The 22,490-nt window shown below is 39.1% G+C and overlaps 1 protein-coding gene across 2 annotated transcripts in view; it reads left to right on the top strand.

Annotated features, from left to right (window-relative positions):
- The window catches only part of LOC140486434 (ubiquilin-1-like), a 54,715-nt gene extending 37,874 nt beyond the window's left edge, over window positions 1-16,841 (top strand). For both annotated transcript variants that reach the window (XM_072585563.1, XM_072585574.1), the window contains 5 exons: window positions 593-741; window positions 8,988-9,071; window positions 9,868-9,983; window positions 12,281-12,425; window positions 15,765-16,841. In XM_072585563.1, the coding sequence (XP_072441664.1) occupies window positions 593-741; window positions 8,988-9,071; window positions 9,868-9,983; window positions 12,281-12,425; window positions 15,765-15,923 (653 nt within the window). In that variant the 3' untranslated portion in view covers window positions 15,924-16,841. The remainder of the gene's footprint in view (window positions 1-592; window positions 742-8,987; window positions 9,072-9,867; window positions 9,984-12,280; window positions 12,426-15,764) is intronic.
- Window positions 16,842-22,490: the final 5,649 nt, after the last annotated feature.

The following is a 22,490-nucleotide window of genomic DNA, read 5'->3' as shown; positions in this document are numbered from 1 at the left end:
TACATTTTTAACACCGTAAATTGCAAAAAATGATAAATTCATTAATGAGTTTATTAAATTGAATACAAGCCAGTACATGCTAGAATTGCATTTGTTTTTTGTTAAATTTGGCTTACAAAGGAAACTGTATTAATGAGCGACAACTCAATTTTTAAAAAATAATTTAATATTTTGATGTCTGAATAGAAAAGGTTCCAAAGGCTTGCAGTGCACTACAAAGAAGTTCTTAATATAACAAATCTTTTTAAAAAGACATTGCATCATCCTTCTTGAGAACTCTCCTCTGCTGTGGCGCAGTGATTATGTATGCAGCAGTGCCAAGTGATAATTTGGTATTTCTTAATGGCAGGCATCTCCTGATAAGTATATTTCTTATTCTGTTTCCTTTTCTCTTTCCCTTTCCAGCTGTACCTCTTACACACATGTTGTTTTCCTATTTTTTTTATTCCCTCCCTCTCTACCTCTCCCATACCTGCACCACTGGTGTGCTAATCCTGGGAGTAGGAGCTCAGTTCCAGGGGCAACCTACTGGAACATCCATTGCCTACCTACATTGTGAAGTCCTAAACTTATTAAATGATCTTTTCCACAGCAGGATCTGGTATGTTCAACACACCAGGTATGCAGAGCTTATTGCAGCAAATCACAGAAAACCCACAACTCATGCAGAACATGCTCTCAGCGCCTTACATGAGGAGTATAATGCAATCCTTGAGTCAGAATCCTGACCTTGCAGCACAGGTACAGATCCAGATATCTCATTGTATTCTCTATAAATTAACTGTACCAGACAATAACATGTGTATTTTGAAATAATCTGTCTTACTTAAAGTGCAGCATTTACCAGATAAATGTGATCACCATTCTGCTACAACAATATTCTATAAACTGCATTAAGATGGACAAATTACTATTTTTCAGTGATAGTTGAGGGAGAGTCTTGATGCTAAAAATTTGGAAAGCTCCCTATTCTACTTTTAATAGAACAGGCTTTTTAATATTAACCTAAAACAGACAAGCTTCAGTTTAATGCCTAATACAAACAAAAGCACGGGTAACAATGTAACACTTGTGCAGTGCCATCTTAAGTGGTGATGTTTTCGATTGGGATTTCAAACCACATTTTCATCTCTTGGTTAGTAAATTGTTACTGTGTGAAACTTGAAGTTACATTGCATTTGAGTTCAAGGTTAACCAGTTACATTTTCAATGTTGGTAACTAATTGGTCACTTAAGACTTTGGTGTTCAAACTAACGAACATAAGCATTGAATTGTATTGCAGATTTATGATATGTAGCCTTGATACCTGTGATTTCAACTGCTATGATTTTGACATGTTCAGCTTGTGACTTTATAATCACTCTTGCTTGCAGCACAATCCACATCAATAAGTGTTTTTTTTTCTCTCAATTTTTTCCCCTTTAATCATCATGTTTCCATATTGTTTCAATCAAAAAAATGTCCAACTTTAATGTGTCCATCTAGAAATCTCCATGGTTACTTGATTGTGGACTTCGATTACAGCTGAACTTGATCTTGGTCTGATCCAACACTGTGTACACAATTTCTGAAGGGTGTTACTGGATATCCCATTAGATCAGACCCCTATTTGAAATTTCCTCCATCTCACCTGCCTTAGTAAAAGGGCATTGTGTGCAGGGCATCTGCAGCCTTTGATAGGTTGACTGCATTCTCTTCCTTCAGGATTGCCTTTGAGTTCCATACATATCTATCTAGTCACAGTCAGGGAATCAACTGTAATAGCTTATCTTTTTACACTCACATGGCTATACTTCTGATGTTTCCCAAAGATAAATCCTTGGCCCCTTGTATTTGTCTGATCACAGTGACAGAAGGCCCAGTGCCAGTTACTACAAATCCATCTCTTCCTCACCATCCAGTCTCTAAACCATTCCTCTGTCTTTAAATTGTCAATTGATGGTCTGACATCCAAATTGGGGTAAGCAGAAATTTTCCTTCAACTAAACACTGGGAAAAGTAAAACTGTTTTAGTCCTTGTCACGAACCTGTAGTCTCTGAATGACTTTACTCTCCATGGCAACTCCAGGCTGAACCAAATATTCACAACCTTGGGGGTTATATTTCACCTCAGAATGAGCTTCTACTACATAATCCATGCCATCACTTAGAGCATCTGTTTCCACTTCACATCTGTCATAGTTCACCTGCTGAAACTCTGGTCAGTGGTACTCCAAATCATGTTCCCACTTGCATGTTAGTCTGTGGTGTCAGCTAATCAGACAATGCCTCTGTTTTAAAATTCTCATTCTTTTCCAAACCTCCTCCTCCTCTATTCTCCTTTAGCCACACACCCCTCTGATATCTATGTTCCTTTTAATCCATCATTTTGTAAGTTATGTCATGGGATATGGGTGCTGATGGGAAGGCCCATCCTGAATTACCCTTAAAGTTAATTTTAGGTCTTTAGTCCTACTTTGGGCTGAATAGAAATGAATAGATTTATTCAGGAGATACTGTAAGTGATCAGCCACAGCATATTCCCCATACTGCCATTACAATTACCATCAAGCCAGAGTATGAACCCTGGTTCAGTGAAGGGTACAGGAGGAGTGCCAGATCTGTCTAAAACGAAGGTATCAACCTTGTGAAGAAACTACACAGGACTGCTTGCATGCTAAATCACAAAAGCTATATTCAATAGAGAAGGGCAAACAATCCTACAACAAATAGAGTGGAGGCACTCTGCAGTGAGGTAATGTTTTGCAGTCACCCAGTTTCTGTTTTGTCTCAACAATGTAATGGAGACCATATTTGTGAGCAGTGAATAAGATAGACTAGATTTAAAAAAGTGCAAGTAAAATGCTGCTTCATCTTTGAAGTTGTTTTGGACACAGCTAGTTGGAGGACTGGAAGGAAGGACTAGTTGAGCAGCAATGGTAGGTAATTCAGAAAATAGTTAATGGATTGCAGCAAAACATATATGTCCCAGTGAGAAGAGGATAAGCTAAGCATAGTTATAGCTTAAAATCAAAAGAAAATGTATTCAATGTGGCAATGATTGTTGGTAAGCCAGCGGATTGGGAAAGTGTTTTTTAAACCAACAAAAGACCATCCAAACTAATAATAGAGAGAGAAGGTAAACTTTGACAGCAAACTTGCAAATGATATCAAGATGGACAGCAAAAGACTATTTAAAAGGAAGAGAATGGCCAATGTTGACACAGGCCCTTTAAAGAGTGAGGCTGGAGAAATAACAATGGGGAACTAAGAAATGGCAAAGGGGTTGAATAAGTACTTCAGTAGAAGATGGTAATAGCATTTCGCAATTACTAAGTAATCAAGGGACAAAAGGAGAAGAGCAAATAAACACCATGATTAACAATAGAGGAGAAAGTACTGGAGAAACAAATGGAGCTAAAGACCCATCAGTCTCCTAGATTTGATGAGCGCAACTTAGGATATAAAAAGAAGTCACTGCAAAGGTAGTGGATGCACTAGAGTTTTTATTGTTTTAAACAATAGTTCCCAAGAATTGGAAATTTGGCAATGTAATTTTATAACTTAATTTTATTTATAAAGGGAGAAAAACAAAAAAAACAGGTAGCTAAATGCCTGTTAACTTAACATCTTATTGGAAAAATGTTGGAGTAAAGGATAGAATCATTTTGAAGTTCACAATATGATCAATCTGAATCAGTCTGGCTTCATGAAGGGGGAATCATGCCTAACAAATTTAATGGATCTCTTTGAGGAGGGTACAAACAGGATAGGTAAGGGGAAGCAGTGAACAAAATGTATACGGAATTTCAGAAGGCAGTTAATTCTTATGGCTACTTAAGAGCCTGTAGTGTTGGAGGTAGCATATTAGCATAGAGGGTTGGCTAACTAATAGAGGATGCCACAGGGATCAATGCTTAGCAACTGTTGATTATTATTGACCTGTCAAGTCAATGTGCTATAATCACGTTTGTGAATGGCATAAAAATAGATGAAAATGCAGGATTAGAGTCTGTAGAGGGATAAAGGCAAATTAAGCAAACTGGCAAAAAACTTGACAGATGGAATATAATGTGGGAAAATATGCGGCTTTGCACTTTGGCAGGAAGAATAGAGGGTCTGAATGTTATTTAAATAGGGAAGGACTACAAAGTTATTGAACTGAAGAATTTGGGAGTCCTCTTGCATATGTGAAAAGTTAGCGTGCTAGTTCACCAGAAAATGTGGAAGGCAAATGGAATTTTGGCTTTTACTACTTCAGAGGCCTTACTAAAACTGTACAGGGTGCTAGTCCGCCCACAGCTGGAATTCTTTTTGAGGAAAGGAAGACATTGGAGACAGTACAGAGAAAATCACTGGGTTGATGTCAGGTATACAGGAACCCTCTTGGAGAAGAAGCTGAGTGGGTTGGGTGTGTACTCATTGAAGTTTAGAACAATGAGATACAATCTTATTGAAACATAAATAGCTTTCACTGGGGACTTGCCAGTGTAGATATGAAAAAGTATTCTCTCTTGTGGGAGAGACCAGGACAAGTTCCCATTTAAGGCAGACATGCGATGAATCTATGCAGTTCTTTACTATAGAGGATTGCTGAGTCAGGGTCATGAAGCATTTTCAGGTTGAGTTGGACAGATTTTTAACCAGTAAGCGAATCAAGGGTAGTGGGGAAAGGGTAAAAATTTGTAATTTGGATTACTAGACCAGCCAGGATCTCATTGAATGGCAGAGCAGACATTTTGCAATTAATGGCCAGAAATCTATTCCAGAAATGGATACCATCCAAAACAAAGTAGCCATTTAATTAGCAACTCATCCAACACTTTCAATACTCATTTTTTTCATCTGGAAAACAGTGGTAGCAGTGCATACCATCTATAGGATGCATTGTGAGACCTTTCCAAGGTTCTTGTAACAAGACCTATGAAACTTGCACCCTCTACCATTTAGAAGAACCAGGGTTACAGATGCATGGGAGTGCTACTATCTTCAAGTTCTTCAAGCAACCAACAGCCTGACTTGAACTATATCAATGTTTCTTTAATGTCTCTGGATCACTATCCTGGAACTCCCTCCCTAAGAATACTGCGTATATTTCTCAAAATCGGAGGCTATGCCAATGGGTGGCCTTGCTATGATACCCCACTTAGTGGACTGATCCCATTTTCCCTTTCGTTGGTCCCTGGAGGGCTTCTTATATTTAGGTATTTTTATTACCCCAGTATTTGGTCAGTTGTATAAGGCTAACTTTGTGCATTTACTGGAAAGGATAAGGCAGGACCTCCAGCGAGGGGGAGACCTTCCAATTTCCTGGTTGGGTAGAATAGCACTAATTAAAATGAATGTCCTGCCCCGTCTCCTATATCCTATGAGAATGCTTCCGGTGATGCTGCTGAGGCTGGCACAACATAAATTATATGACTGGTTGGGTTCCTTTATCTGGAATCATAGACAGCCCCTCATTAAGCTGAAGAAGCTACAGCTTCCACAGGCAAGGGGAGGATTGGACTTCCCAGATTTTAGGAAATATCAGTTAAGTTCCCTATTAAGTTACATAGCTGATTGGGTCTTGTTTGATCCACAGTCAATCTGGCTGGACATCGAGGCTTCTCAAGTAAAATGCCCACTTATTAAAACCTTTTATTTTCAGACAAGAGGAAAATCATTACGGATCACTGTAAAAACCCTATAATACTAAACACAATTAAAGCTCGGAATATGATGCGGCAAAATGAGGGCAACTCACATAAAACATCCCCCTATGCACCGATAGTGGGAGCATGGGGATTCCAACCGGGGTTTACAGGCGTCACTTTTAAACTCTGGAGATCCAGGGGTAGGTCATCTCATGACCTATTTATAGATGGTGTCCTGATGTCTTTTGAACAGCTGCGTCAGAAATTCGGATTACCTAATGGAGACCTCTATCGATACTTCCAAATTCGAGACTATATACAGAAGAAGACTACGTTATTAGATAGTCTTTATAAATCAGATAGAGAATGTGGAGTACTACGACCAATGGGGGTATCCTCCGTCAGTACTATTTATCACTTACTACATGACGAAGTATCGGGAGATATGGACAATCTGCTTAAAACATAGGATCAGGAATTGGGACTAGAAATCTCTATAGAAACGTGGAATGACATTTGGGAAAACGCCAGAAGAATCACCATCTGCAACAGAACTCAGGCGATCCAGCTGAAGATACTTCATAGGGCCCATATAGCACCAGATCGATTGCCAAAATTTAAGGCAGGAGCAGCTCCAATGTGTCCCAAATGTAAAATAAAGGTGGGCACTCTTGTACATTGTCTATGGACCGGTCATAAGATCCGTAGATACTGGACTAAAATAGCAAGTGCCCTGACGGAAATTTTAGGAACGGAAATTAAAGTGGACCCCTTATCTCTCCTTTTGGGCTTTTCGAACTTATCCTCCCTGGACATACATGGGAAGAGAGTATTTTCTATTCTCTTTCTGTGCAAGGAAAAATATTTTGGTGAACTGGGTGGCTGAGGGGCCCCCCTGGACTTTCAAATTGGCACAGATTAATTATGGAATGTATTCCCCTTGACTTCCTTACAAATGTGGTGCACCGAAAGACCAAATTATTTCATAAAATATGGCAGCCCTTCTTGAATTATATAAATACAGATATTTCGGCTATCCTAACCAGGGCTTTTATTTAATTGAGATTACGAACCTGGCTGGTCCGGGGCCCCTTGTGAGAGGAATCGCGCACGAATACGGGTTTTGTTACATTTGATGTTAACACATTCCGAGCATGTATCTCACTACCCAATTTCTATGTTATCCGCTGTTTGTATTTTTTTTATCTTTCTCTTATTTGAATAATGTAAGAGACTTAAATATACACACTGGTTAGTTGTAGGTTAGATTAGTAGTTAGTTGAGTTTTGTTTATTTTTCTCGGTATTTTTCTTTTGTTAAATTTTGGTTATTATATATTTAAGATTTAATTGTATATCAATGTTTGTACTTGAGAGTTTTGTTTATTTTTGTAAACTTGTAAAAATGTTAAATTTCTAATAAAAATATCTATTTTAAAAAAAATACTGGGTATGCGCTTGCATCATATGGACTGCAATGGTTGAAGAAGTGAACTCTCAGCCATCTTTTTTCAATGGGAGTTGGGGATGGATGCCCGTTAAAACTGGCTTAGCCAGTGATGTACATGTCCTATAAGTTTTTGAAGTTAAGACTTGACTACAATGGATCTAAAGTCCCATGTAGACCAAACCAGATAATGGTGGCAGATTCCCTTCTGTAAGAAACAATAGTGAATGAGGTGAGTTTTTAAACAACCAATCAGTACTAGCTCTTTTGGCATCATTATTGATGATTAGGTTTCAATTCCAGATTTAATTACTTAAATTAACACTTCACTAGCTTCTGTGGTGGGATTTGAACCTGTAAATCCCAAAGTGTTTATGTGGGCCTCTGTCCATTGTTGTTATCTGTGATTTTTGAGAAGATTTGTAGCTCAGATTGAGGTTCAGGTTATAAGTTTGCTCACTGAACTGGCAAGTTTGTTTTCAAACATTTAATCACTATGCTAGGTAACATTAGTGAGCCTCCGGTGAAGCGCTGGTGTTCTGTCCCACTTCCTATTTGTGTCTTGGTCTCTTTAAGATGGGTGATAGCATTTCTGTTTTTTTTTTGAGGTTGATAAATGGGGTCCAAATCAATGTGTTTATTGATGGAGTTCCAGTTGGAATGCCAGGCCTCTAGGAATTCCTGCGCATTTCTCTGTTTAGCCTGTCCTAAAATGGATATGTTTTCCCAGTTGAACTGGTGTCATCTTTGTCTGTACGTAGGATACTGGTAATAGTGGGTCATGTCTTTTGGTGACTAGTTAGTGTTTGTGTATCCTGGTGGCTAATTTTCTGCCTATCTGTCTGTAGTGTTTGTTACAGTTTTTATATGGTAGTTTGTAAATAACATTCATTTTGCTGGTGGTTGGTATTGTGGGTCCTTTAGGTTCATCAGTAGCTGTTTCTGTGTCTTAGTAGGTTTGTGGGCTACCCTGATGCTGTGGGATCGGAGTAGTCTAGCAGTCATCTCTGTGCTTGTATGGTATTGTGGCTAGAGTTTCTGGGGTATTGTCTATTTGTTTGGATTTGTTGATTAAGAATCAGCGGACTGTGTTTATTGTGTACCCGTTCTTCTTGAATACGCTGTATAAGTATTTTTGTTCTGCTGCTCCTAGAGGTCTGGCATTCAAACCAGAACTCCATCAATAAAGACATTAGTTTGGACATCATTTACCAGTCTGAGAAAGAGAACTGGAAATGGTATCACCCACCACAACAGACCAAGATACATAGAAAGTGGAACAGAACACCAGCACTTCACTGGAGGCTCACTGATGTTACCTAGCATGGTGACGAAACATCTGAAAACAAACCTGGCAGCTCAGTGAGCAAACTTACAACCTGAGCTGTTGTTATCACTGCCATCATCTCCTACCATCGGTCTAAGTTCTTGAATTCTATTCCGAAACATTTCCACTTTTTTCTCATCTCTTTCCCAGTTGTGGATCTTTTAACAGTACTTATTTCTGTCCTAACTTTGTGGAATTGCTTCACTTTGTTTAGATGCAAACTAATGTTTGACTGTGTGGTACTTGTTGGGAGGGAACAGATACTTCGTAACATTGTCTCATATCAATCATTGAATAACTTAATATGTCTGAGAACTTGATTTGTAGATGCTAGTATCATTTCCAAAGTTGAACAATGGAAATGTGTTCTTTTAATTATAAAATATTTCCATTACAGTTATAAAAGTGTAATCAAAGTTGAAGTGATTTTTTTTCTAGATTCATATTTAGCATGAACCACTGCATTATGTCCTTATTGCATGTTCTATGAAGTTAATAAATTGATCAAATTTGTTAACAAGGTTCCAATGTAACAGTAATATCAGAAAATAAGATTTTTAAAAAATGAATGAGCTGAGGTACTTCTTGTATATTGCAGATCATGCTGAACAATCCATTGTTTGCAGGCAACCCTCAGCTACAAGACCAAATGAGGCAACAGATCCCTAACTTTCTCCAGCAGGTAAATCGGTCTGTTTCTGGCTTAATTAATTTCCTCAAGCAGAATTTACTAGTAATTGAGAGCAAGTGGAAGGTATTAAACTATTTCCACCTGTAAATATATGCTGCTGTTGACTTACACATAAATTGTATGAGTGCTCTAGAATAAAATGATCTGTTACAGATCATCCACATCCAAGATTGGCAATTAATGCATAAAATGGCTTAATCTTTGCGAGAGTGCTTCGATTAAATTATGATTTTGACGTGCTAGTGTTGGACTGCCATGGACAAAGTTAAAAATCTCAACACCAGGTTATAGTCCAACAGGTTTATCTGGAAGCATTAGCTTTCGGAGTGCTGCTCCTTCAGGTGGTTGTGACAGCTATACTTTTTAAATCAACTTCTTAATACTTCTCAAAACATTGTGGTACTGTCTAAAATCCAAGATCCATTTATTGAATGTTTCTCAGTGCAATTCAGATTTGTTCTCAATCTCCTATGCCCTTTCCCTCCTAAGTTTACCGCTGCATTGGTGCAATATTCAGTGATCTGTGGTAACTTGCATCTTCTTATTCCACTCTGGGAGGTTGGTTTGACTTAAACATTGATAGAATGTGCAACTGTTGAGTTGATGGCATGCAGATGTGCAGCTGCTAATTCTGTAATGCAACTTATTCCAAATGTGACTCAGTCATTCGGTGAATTGTTCCTATGCTGCAGTGTGTGCTGGAGTCGCTTAAAGCTCATGATGCAGAAAGTGTTTGAAACTCAAACTTTTCAGCCTTAAGCAAACTACCATGTTCTTGTAATTTCAGATGCAGAACCCTGAAACATTGTCTGCTATGTCAAATCCAAGAGCCATGCAGGCTTTGCTACAGATTCAGCAAGGCCTGCAGACATTGTCGACTGAGGCTCCAGGACTTCTGCCAGGGTAAGAGCTTTGTTATGGGGCAAGTTATTTGCTGCTCCATGAATACACAAAAAATGTTAGGCCTAAATAATACATTCATTTGTAAATATAATGAGGCCATATGCCTCTGTAGGTCTATACTTGCATTTATGGTCCATCTCAATGTTCTCCCATTCTCCTCTATCTAACCCCATCAACATATTCTTCTCTTCCATTTTTCTTTGTGTCTCCATTCCTACTGGAAAGTTAGCCTTCTTTAATGTATCCAAGTGTACTTGATATTGGGAAATTAATATGGATTAAATCTAACTATTGTAAGAAACACAGACAATCCAGGTTTGGCTTGTAATCTAGTCTCCTAGTTTCTGAGAATTTACATTATCACAGTTCTAGACTTAGATCCTGTCTAATTGGCCTCTACTTAATGCAGGCATTACTTCCAATGGTGCCCTATGCCCAACCACCCTAAACGATGACCTTTCTTCCATCAAAAACGTCAGATACAGGCTTGTGGCTGATGATTGCAGTGCCTGACACTGAAGCAGTTTGTGTTTATAGCCAGCCTGGCAGAGACAACAGCCAAGCTTGGGTTGATGTGTGGCTTTGGTGTCACTTGCCACTTAAGTACAAGACAATAGCAATCTCCAACAAAAGAGAATCTCATCATTGCACCTTGATGTTCAATTCCATTATCATTACTGAATCCCCCACCTTCAACACCTTGAGGGTTACCATTGACCAGAAACTGAATTGGACTAGCCAGATAAATATCTAGTAACAAGACAAGTTGAACGGTAGACATTCTGCAATGAGCAACTTGCCTCAAGACTCTCCAAAGCTTGTCCACCATCTGCAAGACACAAACCAGTTAAATGATAGAATATTTTCCATTTGTCTAGATAAATTATGACACCAAAATTGGAGGTGTAGTGGACAGCAAAGAAGGTTGCCTCCGATTACAACAGGATCTTGATCAGTTGGGCCAATGGGCTGACAACTGGCAGATGGAGTTTAATTCAGATAAATGCGAGATGCCGCATTTGGGAAAGCAAATCTTAGCAGGACTTATACACTTAATGGTAAGGTCGTAGGGAGTGTTGCTAAACAAAGACCTTGGACTGCAGGTTCATAGCTCCTTGAAAATGGAGTTGCAGGTAGATAGGTAGTGAAGAAGGAATTTGGTATGCTTTTCCTTATTGGTCAGAGTATTGAATATAGGAGTTGGGAGGTCATGTTGCGGCTGTACAGGACATTGGTTAGGCCACTTTTGGAATATTGCATGCAGTTCTGGTTTCCTTCCTATCGGAAAGATGTTATGAAACTTGAAAGGGTTCAGAAAAGATTTACAAGGATGTTGCCAGGGTTGGAGGATTTGAGCACAAGGGAGAGGTTGAATAGGCTAGGGCTGTTTTCCCTGGAGCATCGGAGGCCGAGGGGTGACCTATAGAGGTTTATAAAATCATGAGGGGCATGGATAGGATAAATAGGCAAAGCCTTTTCCCTGGTGTGGGGGAGTCCAGAACTAGAGGGCATAGGTTTAGGGTGAGAGGGGCAAGATATAAAAGGGACCTAAGGGGCAAAGTTTTCACGCAGAGGGTGGTACGTGTATGGAATGAGCTGCCAGTGGAAGTGGTGAAGGCTAGTACAATTGCAACATTTAAAAGGCTTTTGGATGGGTATATGAACAGGAAGGGTTTGGGGGTGATATGGGCCACGTGCTGGCAGGTGAGACTAGATTGTGTTGGAATATCTGATTGACATGTACAAGTTGGACTGAAGGGTCTATTTCCATGCTGTACATCTCTAAATTCTATGATTCTAAATGTTCCTTCAGCAACACAAGCCCAATGCCATCCAGGACAAAACCTGCTCTTTGACATCGTATCTACAACCTTTGGCATTCACTCCCTATACAACATCTTGATTTTTAATGATATCATTGGTCCTCCACTATAGCTGGATCAAAATCCTGAAACCTCCTTTCTAACAAGACAGTTTTGCTCTGTACAAGCTTTTATTTAAAAATTGTTATGTTCAAATTGCTGTTGTTAAACTTTCCTTGATCTGTAATCAGTGCTGCTTCAACTTGAATGACACAAAATCATCAGAGCAAATCCCATCTATATTATTTCGCTGGAATATTCTTTGTGTTTATTACAAACGTTAGCCTCAAGCTGACTTAATTTCAAGCATGGTGCTTGTGGTGCAGCTTTTGGAAGCTTTTCATTTAAATATTGTAGTTAATGTTGTTAATATCTCATTTATTCCCTGATGGAAGCTTTGATTGAAGTATTCTGTTTAACTTTTCTCCCACAAAGGTATGGCAGTGGCGTTGGAGGAATTGGCACAATTGCACCTGGCACAAATGAGAATGCTGGTGGAGCAGGTGGCACAATGGGAACTGATGGACAACAGCATTTTGTGCAGCAAATGTTGCAAGCATTAGCTGGGGCAAACTCTCAGGTAGTAGAAAATTAAATAAAAATACAATTGATCAAGAACTATGATAGAACATAATGAGTTTCCAGTTTCTCTTAAGGGGGAGGGAGTAGTTGTCCTTGGGGTATGGAATTGAAACTCAGTGTTCATAAACCATTTTTTATGTCATAATTTTCAGTATGTCCTATGATTTTGGAAGGATGCCAGGTTTTCAGATTGCAATCCTAAATTGTAAATGGGAAATGCCTGATGATACATTTGGGATTTCCCTGCAGTTGTTTAATTGAGATCAAATGGGCAATTTTAAGAATAAAACCATTTACTCAGTCACACCGTATGGCACACTTTTGTCTGTGCTCACTGGAGAAGAGAATCCTGCGAATGTTACAGTTAAAGGAAAGATATTAGAGAAACTGACTAGGATTAGACTAAAGAGGCAATCAAAAGATTATAAAATTGGAAAAGACACTTTAGGTAGGAACACGGAAATTGTTGAGGCTCTAGTCACAATCTCCCACCACTTAGATATGCATCTGGTTTCTGAGGGTTGAAGGAATAAAAATGTTATGCCCTGGTCAGTAAAAAGTAGGAAGGGATACAGGTTGTCCTGCTGTAATGTGTGTTTAGTTAATGTGAATTTGTTGTAATGCGATTTGAATTGGGCACACTATTTCTAAAGCACAAACTTTTGAAACGTGTGTCAGTTGTAATGTGATTACATCGCCAACACTTTAAGCTCTGTTTCTAAAGCACAATTTTTCCATAATGTGGGGTTGCACAAGAACGCAACCATAGTATTCTAAAAGAACTACCTATAATTGACTAAACACAGGCAATTGAATCTAAAGATGATTATAGGGAGAAATTTAATTGCCATTTAGGAAAAGCATGATATAATCAATGGCAATCAGTACAGGTTGCTTAAAAGACAAACCAATTTTCACTGAATTAATTTGAGTTCAGTGATTAAAGTAAGGAAAGGATTGACAAGAATAAGGCAGTTGGTGTATACGTTGTTTGTTAAAGCAGTACGTAATAGACTTACTGGCAAAACTGAAATCCATGGGCTTAAAGAAGAATATGGATAAGAAATTGTCATGGGAAAGAAAGTCGACTGGTGATGAATGATTTTTCAGACCAGAGCGAAGTATGCTGTAAATCGCTAGTATTAGGTTTGCTGCCTGTTTGATATTCCCTTATTACTATGTTTCAAATATATGGGACATAATTAAAGTTTGCAAATTATATGACAACATTGACAATTTTTATAGAATAATAATACTTCAAGAATTAGCTCACCATTACCTCGCTCAGGGCAATTAGGGATAGTCAGTAAAGCTGCCCTGGGCAGAAGTGCAAACATCCCATAAGCAAATTCTTTAAAATAAAATAAATCAAACCTTTAGAAATCATCTGGGTAGGCCTCATTTGGAGTATTATGTAGTTTTGAGTAGTTACATCTCTGGAAGAAGGGCAGGTTTGAAAGTGTGCAGGATAGAATTATTGTAATGGTACTAATGAGAGGGGAGCTCCAATTAGGTTGAGAAACTAGACAATCTCAGATGATTGTCCTTCAAACAGAAAGTTGCGTAATAGAAATATTCAAAAAGGTTTGATCAAATAAATAAGGAATAGTTTTTCCAATAGGAGAAGGATTAGTAACCAGGAGTCACATTTAAAGTGACAAATACAGTGGTGGTGAAAATGAGTTTTTTTTTAAATAGTTAAAATGATCTGGAATGCAATGTCTGATAGTGGTGTATGATAACTTTTTACAAAGGGAATAATAAAAATGCTCGCAGGACAATGAGGGAAACGATGGAAAACTAATGGGATAATGCTGTTGAAGGGCTGAAGCAGATGGATAAAATGTGCTGTAAAATCCTGTGATAAACTTGCAATATGATGGCCAGATAATCCGTTCTTTTGATGTTGGTTGGGGGTGAGAACTTCCTGTAGCTGCCCTAGCACTATTTTGAATGTCCACCCTGTAGGCAGATTGGCCCTTGTTTTAACATCTTTGAAAGATAACACCCCCAGCACTCAAGCCCTACCTCAATACTACACTGTAACAGTTAAACCCTTTGCCCAATAAACAGATCTATATAACTAAAGGTACTATCATATATTTGATTCGTTTAAGTTATGAATGACAAAACATTAATTTTCAACAATTAGCCCCATTTCAAAATTTACTGTAAATGGATGTAATGAGGCCATGTGTCAGTGACTTTTCTAGGCTTGTTCATACCACATCTTTCAGGCAGTAATGATTTTGCTTTTGTCAAACCAAGTGAAAACATGACATCCATACAATTGTCAAGTTTGGTTTTCTTTCTGCTGATTGCAACCTTGTCTAATGATTTATGACAAACCAATTGTTTGGAAAGCAAAAACAGAAATTGTTGAAGGAACTCAGCAGTTCTGGCAGCATCTCTGGAGAGAGAAAAAAAATTAACTGAGTCCAGTGATTCTTCTTCAGAACAGAGTTGTACTGAGCATTAACTCTGTTTTCTCTCCAAAGATGCTGCTAGACCTACTGGATTTCTCCAGCAGTGTTTTTGTTTCACATTTCTGGCATCTTTAATTCCTTGTTTATTTTAGTTATTTGGATAGTTGGCTGAAGCAAGAGGCTCCATAACTTTCTTACCATTATATTACTTCCTATTATTGTTTTTCTCAAGCCAAATTTTTTTACATAATTTCTTGGTCTTCTCAAGCGACATATTACTTTTCTAGGCTAAACTGAAAGCAGAAAATACTGGAAAGATTCTACAGGTCTTAAACATTTGCTTCTGATGAATGTTTACCAGTCCAAAATATTAACTGTTTCTCTCCCCACAAAATGCTTTCCAGTATTTTCTATTTTCATTTGATTTCCATTATCTTTGATTTTTTTTTCCCTTTTGCTATAAGCTGCCTGCTTGTGTGTTGAAAGCAGTTAGTGAAATGCTTATTTGAAGGGCATCATGAAGGGGGAAATACATGCCTTTGAACAAATACTGTGTTGGTTTAACTGTTCTGTTCTGCATTATTTTTGTTTTGATCATACTCTAAGCTAGAGAAATCTGCGGTTTCTGGATGGGACTTGAACCTGCAGTGTTACCACTGAGCTCCAGTTCCATGATTGCTGGTTGAAAAATCTGTGTTTATACATGAGTGGAGTCATTTGTTGGCTGAAGACCAGTTTATATTGATTTACTGTGTACTTCCATTATATAATCTGTCAACACTCATTGTCAGTGCTTACTTCTGAAGATAGGTACCTGCAGATCTGTGCAATACTCTTCTGTTTATTATGAATAGGGAATATCTAGTGACAATTTTTTTATTTCTTACTTTTTGCATGTCAATGCTGAGCAGAGTTTCACTCCGAATCCTGAGGTGCAGTTTCAGCAGCAACTTGATCAACTCAGTGCAATGGGATTTCTGAATCGTGAAGCCAATCTTCAAGCTCTAATAGCAACAGGTGGAGATGTCAATGCAGCCATTGAACGGCTATTGGGTTCTCAACCATCTTAGCAAATATTCTGCAGCTTGCAAATAAATTGTAATTTATTTTTGATATAACAGCAGTTAAATCTTTAAAAACAAATGCTCTTTTCAGCTTGACTTTTGAGGTTCAGTCTTGTAGTTGGCGATGGAGAAAATGACATGATAAATGAGTGCACAGAGGCATTTGTACAGTATATAAGTATTGAGATTTTTTGGTCAGGCCAAGATATTGTGCATGCATAAAAACTTTATTTCGTTTGTAATTTTTAGAAACTTGAGTCATGTGAATAAGTTTTTGGTCTGACCTGAAAATCTGTTTAAATCTCAAGTCTTACTGTAGTAGCTAGTAACTAGTAGTCACTAGCTAATCAGTAGCCTCTTGATAGCAATTTGTATAGAACAAAGACTTGCAAGAGATGCAGAAGAAACTGATCAAAGCCGCAGTGTCTGACAGCCCATTGCGTATTGTGATTGAAGCATGCGTTAAGGCAAATAGCATCAAAAAGACTAAATGCAAGATCCCACCAAATCTAATATTTATTACTTTGCTTTATATACAAAATGAAATGCATAAAAATGTACTTCATTGCATATTATTTCACTAAAAAGATTTCAGTACCTTTCTAGTCTTGTTGAATGCAATTGCAGTGTGGTTTTGAGCTTCCTAATTCTGGATGACTTCAAATCTTTGTGCAGCTTGAATGAGCACCTTATTCTAAACTCTGTGCTTACAACTACAGCAGATTGGCTTTGGCCAGTAAAATCCTAGCATAGTGTATGTGCATTATAACATGAGGTGTCACTTACTTCCTTGAGTGTCACTTGTAATATTAATCTAATTATTTCTCTGAACTGCCTTGTACAAAATATTTAACCTGTCAGTTTTTATCAGTAGCAATTACTTTATGTGCACACATCATTAAACTGAATTTAAGAAAAAAAATGTTCTGTGCCTTCATTAAAAAGCAAATCATTTAATCTCAACTATTCCTGTTCAGCATTTGTAGTCCAGTAATCCTGTAGCTGTCGTTCCTTTGAAATAGCTTTTAAAAATTACCATAGAATTAATTAAAACGTAAAAGTGATTATCTGTGATATTAGGATAATATCTCTAGATTTAACTCTGGTATACATATAATGGAATGAATAATCTCAAAACACTGTCTCAAATGTAACTACCAACCTCATTTATTCCCTTTTGAAGTCATGTAGGCAAATCAAGCTATTAAGTACTACTAAACTGATGTCAACAATCAGGGAACATTTGTAACACGCATTTTAAGCCTCTAGAGCAGTACTGAGTTGAAATAAATTGTGTTCCAGATCCAGAACAATGTCATTTTTGGCAGTATGATAGCTTTGTTAGATGGAAGTCTTTTCTTATTCATTCAGAGTCATAGAGATGTACAGCATGGAAACAGACCCTTTGGTCCAACCCAATCTAGTCTCACCTGCCAGCACCCAGTCCATATCCCTCGAAACCCTCCTTATTCATATACCCATCTAAATGCCTCTTAAATGTTGCAATTGTACCAGCTTCCTCCACTTCCTCTGGTAGCTCATTCCATACACATACCACCCTCTGTGTGAAAATGTTGCCCCTTAGGCCTCTTTTATATCTTGCCCCTCTTACCCTAAACCTATGCCCTCTAGTTCTGGACTCCCTGACCCCAGGGAAACGACTTTGCCTATTTACCCTATCCATGCCCCTCATAATTCTGTAAACCTCTATAAGGTCACCCCTCAGCCTCTGACACTCCGGGGAAAACGGCCCCAGTCTGTTCAGCCTCTCCCTATAGTTCAAATCCTCCAACTCTGGCAACATGCTTGTAAATGTTTTCTGAACCCTTACAAGTTTTGCAACATCTTTCTGATAGGACGGAGACCAGAATTCCATGCAATATTCCAACAGTAGCCTAACCAATGTCCTGTACAACTGCAACATGACCTCCGAACTCCTGTACTCAATACTCTGACCAATGAAGGAAAGCATACCAAACGCCGCTTTCATTATCCTCTCTACCTGCAACTCCACTTTCAAGGAGCTATGAACCTGCACTCCAAGGTCTCTTTGTTCAGCAACACTCCCTACGACCTTACCATTAAGTGTATAAGTCCCGCTAAGATTTGCTTTCCCAAAATGCAGCACCCCTCATTTATCTGAGTTAAACTCCAACTGCCACTTCTCAGCCCATTGGCCCATCTGGTCCAGATCCTGTTGTAATCGGAGGTAACCCTCTTCGTTCACTACACCTCCAATTTTAGTGTCAACTGCAAACTTACTAATTACCTGTTATGCTCGCATTCAAATCATTTATGTAAATGACAAAAGGTAGAGGGCCCAGCACCAATCCTTGTGGCACTCCACTGGTCACAGGTCTCTAGTGTGAAAAACAACCCTCCACCACCACCCTCTGTCTTCTACCTTTGAGCCAGTTCTGTATCCAAATGGCTAGTTCTCCCTGTATTCCGTGAGATCTAACCTTGCTAATCAGTCTCCCATGGGGAGCCTTGTCGAATGCCTTACTGAAGTCCATATAGATCACATCTACCACTCTGCCCTCATCAATCCTCTTTGTTACTTCCTCAAAAAACTCAATCAAGTTTGTGAGATATGGTTTCTCGTGCACGAAACCATGTTGACTATCCCGAATCAGTCCTTGCCTTTCCAAATGCATGTACATCCTGTCCCTCAGGATTCCCTCCAACAGCTTGCCCACTACCAACGTCAGGCTCATTGGTCTATAGTTCCCTGGCTTGTCCTTACTACTCTTCTTAAACAGTGGTACTACATTACCCAACCTGCAGTCTTCCGGCACCTTACCTATGACTATTGATACAATTATCTCAGCAAAAGGCCCAGCAATTACTTCTCTAGCTTCCCAGAGTTCTCGGGTACACCTGGTTAGGTCCAGGGGATTTATCCAATTTTATGCGTTTCAAAACATCCACCACTTCTTCCTCTGTCATATGGTCACCATCTATTTCCCTACAGTCTGTATCTTCCATATCCTTTTCCACAGTAAATACTGATGCAAAACACTCATTTAGTATCTTCCCCCACTTTCTGCGGCTCCACACAAAGGCTGCCTTGCTGATCTTTGAGGGGCCCTAGTCACCCTTTTGTCCTTAATGTATTTGTAAAAACCCTTTTGGATTCTTGTTAATTCTATTTGCCAAAGCTATCTCATGTCCCCTTTTTGCCCTCCTGATTTCCCTCTTAAGTATACTCCTACTTTATTTATACTCTTCTAAGGATCCACTCGATCTATCCTGTCTATACCTTACATATGCTTCCTCCTTTTTCTAAACCAAACCTTCAATTTCTTTAGTCATCCAGCATTCCCTATATCTACCAGCCTTCCCTTTCATCCTAACAGGAATATACTTTCTCTGGATCCTCGTTATCTCAGTTCTGAAGGCTTCCCATTTTCCAACCGTCCCTTTATCTGCCCCCAATCAGCTTTCGAAAGTTCTTGCCTAATTGGCCTTTCTCCAGTTTAGAACTTCAACTTTTAGATCTGGTGTATCCTTTTCCATCATTATTTTAAATCTAATAGAATTATGGTCACAGGCCCCAAAGTGCTCCCCTACTGACACCTCAGTCACCTGCCCTGCCTTATTTCCCAAGAGTAGGTCAAGTTTTGCACCTTCTCTAGTAGGTACATCCACATACTGAATCAGAAAATTGTCTTGTACACACTCAACAAATTCCTCTCCATCTAAACCCTTGACACTATGGCAGTCCCAGTCGATGTTAGGAAAGTTAAAATCCCCTAGCATAACCACCCTATTTTTCTTACAGATAGCTGAGATCTCCTTACAAGTTTGTTTCTCAATTTCTGTCTTGAGAGGGGGTCTGTAATAAAATCCCAATAAGATGATCATCCCTTTCTTATTTCTCAGTTTCACCCAAATAACTTTCCTGGATGTATTTCCAGGAATATCCTCCCTCCGCACAGCTGTAATGCTATCCTTATCAAAAATGCCACTCCCTCACCTCTCTTGCCTCCTTTTCTATCATTCCTGTAGCACATGTATCCTGGAACATTAAGCTGCCAGTCCTGCCCATCGCTGAGCCATGTTTTTGTAATTGCTGTGACATCCCAGTCCCATGTTCCTAACCATACCCTGAGTTCATCTGTCTTCCCTGTTAGGCCCCTTGCATTGAAATAAATGCAGTTTAATTTATTAGTCCGACTTTGTCCCTGCCTGCCCTGAGTGTTTGACTCGCTTCTGTTCTCAACTGTACCAGTCTCCGAATGATCTCTTTCCTCACTATCTCCCTGGGTCCCACTCCCCTACCTTACTAGTTTAAATCCTCCCGAGCAGCTCTCGCAAATTTCCCTGCCAGTATATTAGTCCCCTTCCAATTTAGGTGCAATCCGTCCTTCTTGTACAGGTCACTTCTATCCCAAAAGAGATTCCAATGATCCAAAAATGTGAATCGTTCCCTATACACCAGCTCCTCAGCCATGAATTCATCTGCTCTATTCTTCTATTTTTGCCCTCACTTGCTCGTAGTACCAGGACTAATCCAGATATTACTACTCTATGACCTTTTTAAATTCCTGCCTAACTCTCTCTAATCTCCCTTCAGAATCTCGACCTTTTCCCTTCCTATGTCATTGGTTCCAATGTGGACAATGACCTCTTGCTGGCTGCTCTCCCCTGTGAGAACCATTTGTTAGCAGATCTCCTTTGGATTTCACAAATTATGGAGTTCCAAGGGTGCTAGAATACAAAAGTGGGAAAGCAAATCTCTTGTGGTAAAGTTTGGAAAAACTTCTTTCCAGCAGTGATTTAAGTGTTAATATAATTCATGAAAGGAAAATAAATATAAATAAATAAATAAATATAGTTGCATTTGTAACTCTGATTTGGAGGTTCCTATATTGAGCTGGAGTGTACAAAGTTAATAACTTTGTACTTGTAACAAATTCTGTCTATATGGGATCTCTACAATCCATTTGAACAATACCTGAGCTATTATGGTGAATAGAGTTGTAAGTTGTATGGCATGGAAACAGACCCTTCCATCCAACCTGTCCATGCCATCCAGATATCTTAAATTTGCCAGCACTTGGGCCATATTCCTCTCAATCCTTTCTATTTATGTACCCATAAAGATGCCTTTTAAATGCTGTAATTGTTCCAGCCTCCTCCACTTCCACTGGCAGCTTTTTCCTTACATGCACCACCCTCTGCATGAAAACATTGCCCCTTTGGTCTCTTTCAAAATTTTTCCCCTCTCTCCTTAAACTCATTCCCTCTAGGTTAGGCCTCCCATACCCTGAGAAAAGACCTTGTCTATTTACCCTATCTGTGCCCCTCATGATTTTATAAACCTCTATAATGTGACCCCTCAGCCTCTAGCTCCTCAGAAAATAACCCTTGCCTGTTCAGCCTCCCTGTAGCTCAAACCATCCAACCCCAGCAACATTCTTGTAAATCTTTTCTGAACTCTTTCAAGTTTAATAACTCACTTATACAGCCACGACCTCTGAACTCCTATACTCAATGCACTGACCAATAAAGACAAATGTACTAAATGCCTTTCACTATCCTGTCTACCTGCAACTCCACTTTTAAGGAGCGATGAACCTCCATTCCAAGATTTCTGTCAGCAACACTTCCCTGGCACCCTACCATCAGCTGTGTAAGTCCTGCCCTGGTTTGCCTTAACAAAATGCAGCACCTTGCATTTATCTAAATTAAAATCCATCTGCCACTCCACCCATCTGATCAAGGTCCTGTTGTACTCTGACAACCACCTTTATTAGGCGAAAGTGAGGACAGCAGATGCTGGAGATTACAGTCGAGAGTGTGGTGCTGGAAAAGAGCAGCAGGTCAGGGAGTGTCCGAGGAGCAGGGTAATCGACATTTCGGGCAAAAGCCCTTCATCAGGAATGATGAAGGGCTTTTGCCCGAAACGTCGTTTTTCCTGCTCCTCGGATGCTGCTTGACCTACTGTGCTTTTCCAGCACCAAGCTCTCGACTCTAACCTCCTTAACACCAATATTGGTGGTGTAGTGGGGAGTAATCATGCAAACTTACCATACCTCCTATATGTACAACCAGATCATTTATGTAAGTGGCAAAAAGCAGTGGATATAGCACTGATCATTGTGGTACACCATATTTTCCAAATATTAAACAATATCAATGTAAAATTAAATATTTGCGAACAGTATTTAATAAACTAAAACATTTAGATGGCCCTTTTCAGAACTGTCCCACCTATTTACAATGTTTCCTTCCATTGTGCTTTGCCACTGTCTATACCAAAAATAGTTAATTTTGCTCCATTACACTCCTGGTCCCATAGGTGCTGTCAGTGGAAAGGTTTGCTGTAAGGCATATAGCACAAACAAGGGTATTGTAAACATTTAGAATACATTATAGTGTCATAAAGTGTCCTTCTACACTTGAAAGGTTTTCTCCTGTCCTGGCACCTCTCCAACTCTACACAGTGATAGCACCATTGATACAGACAGAGGCATGTGCTCCACTTGGCTTCCTGAGGTTGATGAGCAGCTCCTTTATTGTGCTGATGTTGAAGGAGAGATTGTTATCTTTACACTATGCACTTAC

The sequence above is a fragment of the Chiloscyllium punctatum genome, chromosome 2 (assembly GCF_047496795.1).
Source record: "Chiloscyllium punctatum isolate Juve2018m chromosome 2, sChiPun1.3, whole genome shotgun sequence".
NCBI lineage: Eukaryota > Metazoa > Chordata > Chondrichthyes > Orectolobiformes > Hemiscylliidae > Chiloscyllium > Chiloscyllium punctatum.
The sequence above is the reverse complement of the archived record's forward strand: the minus strand, read 5'-3'. Positions and strand labels throughout refer to the sequence as shown.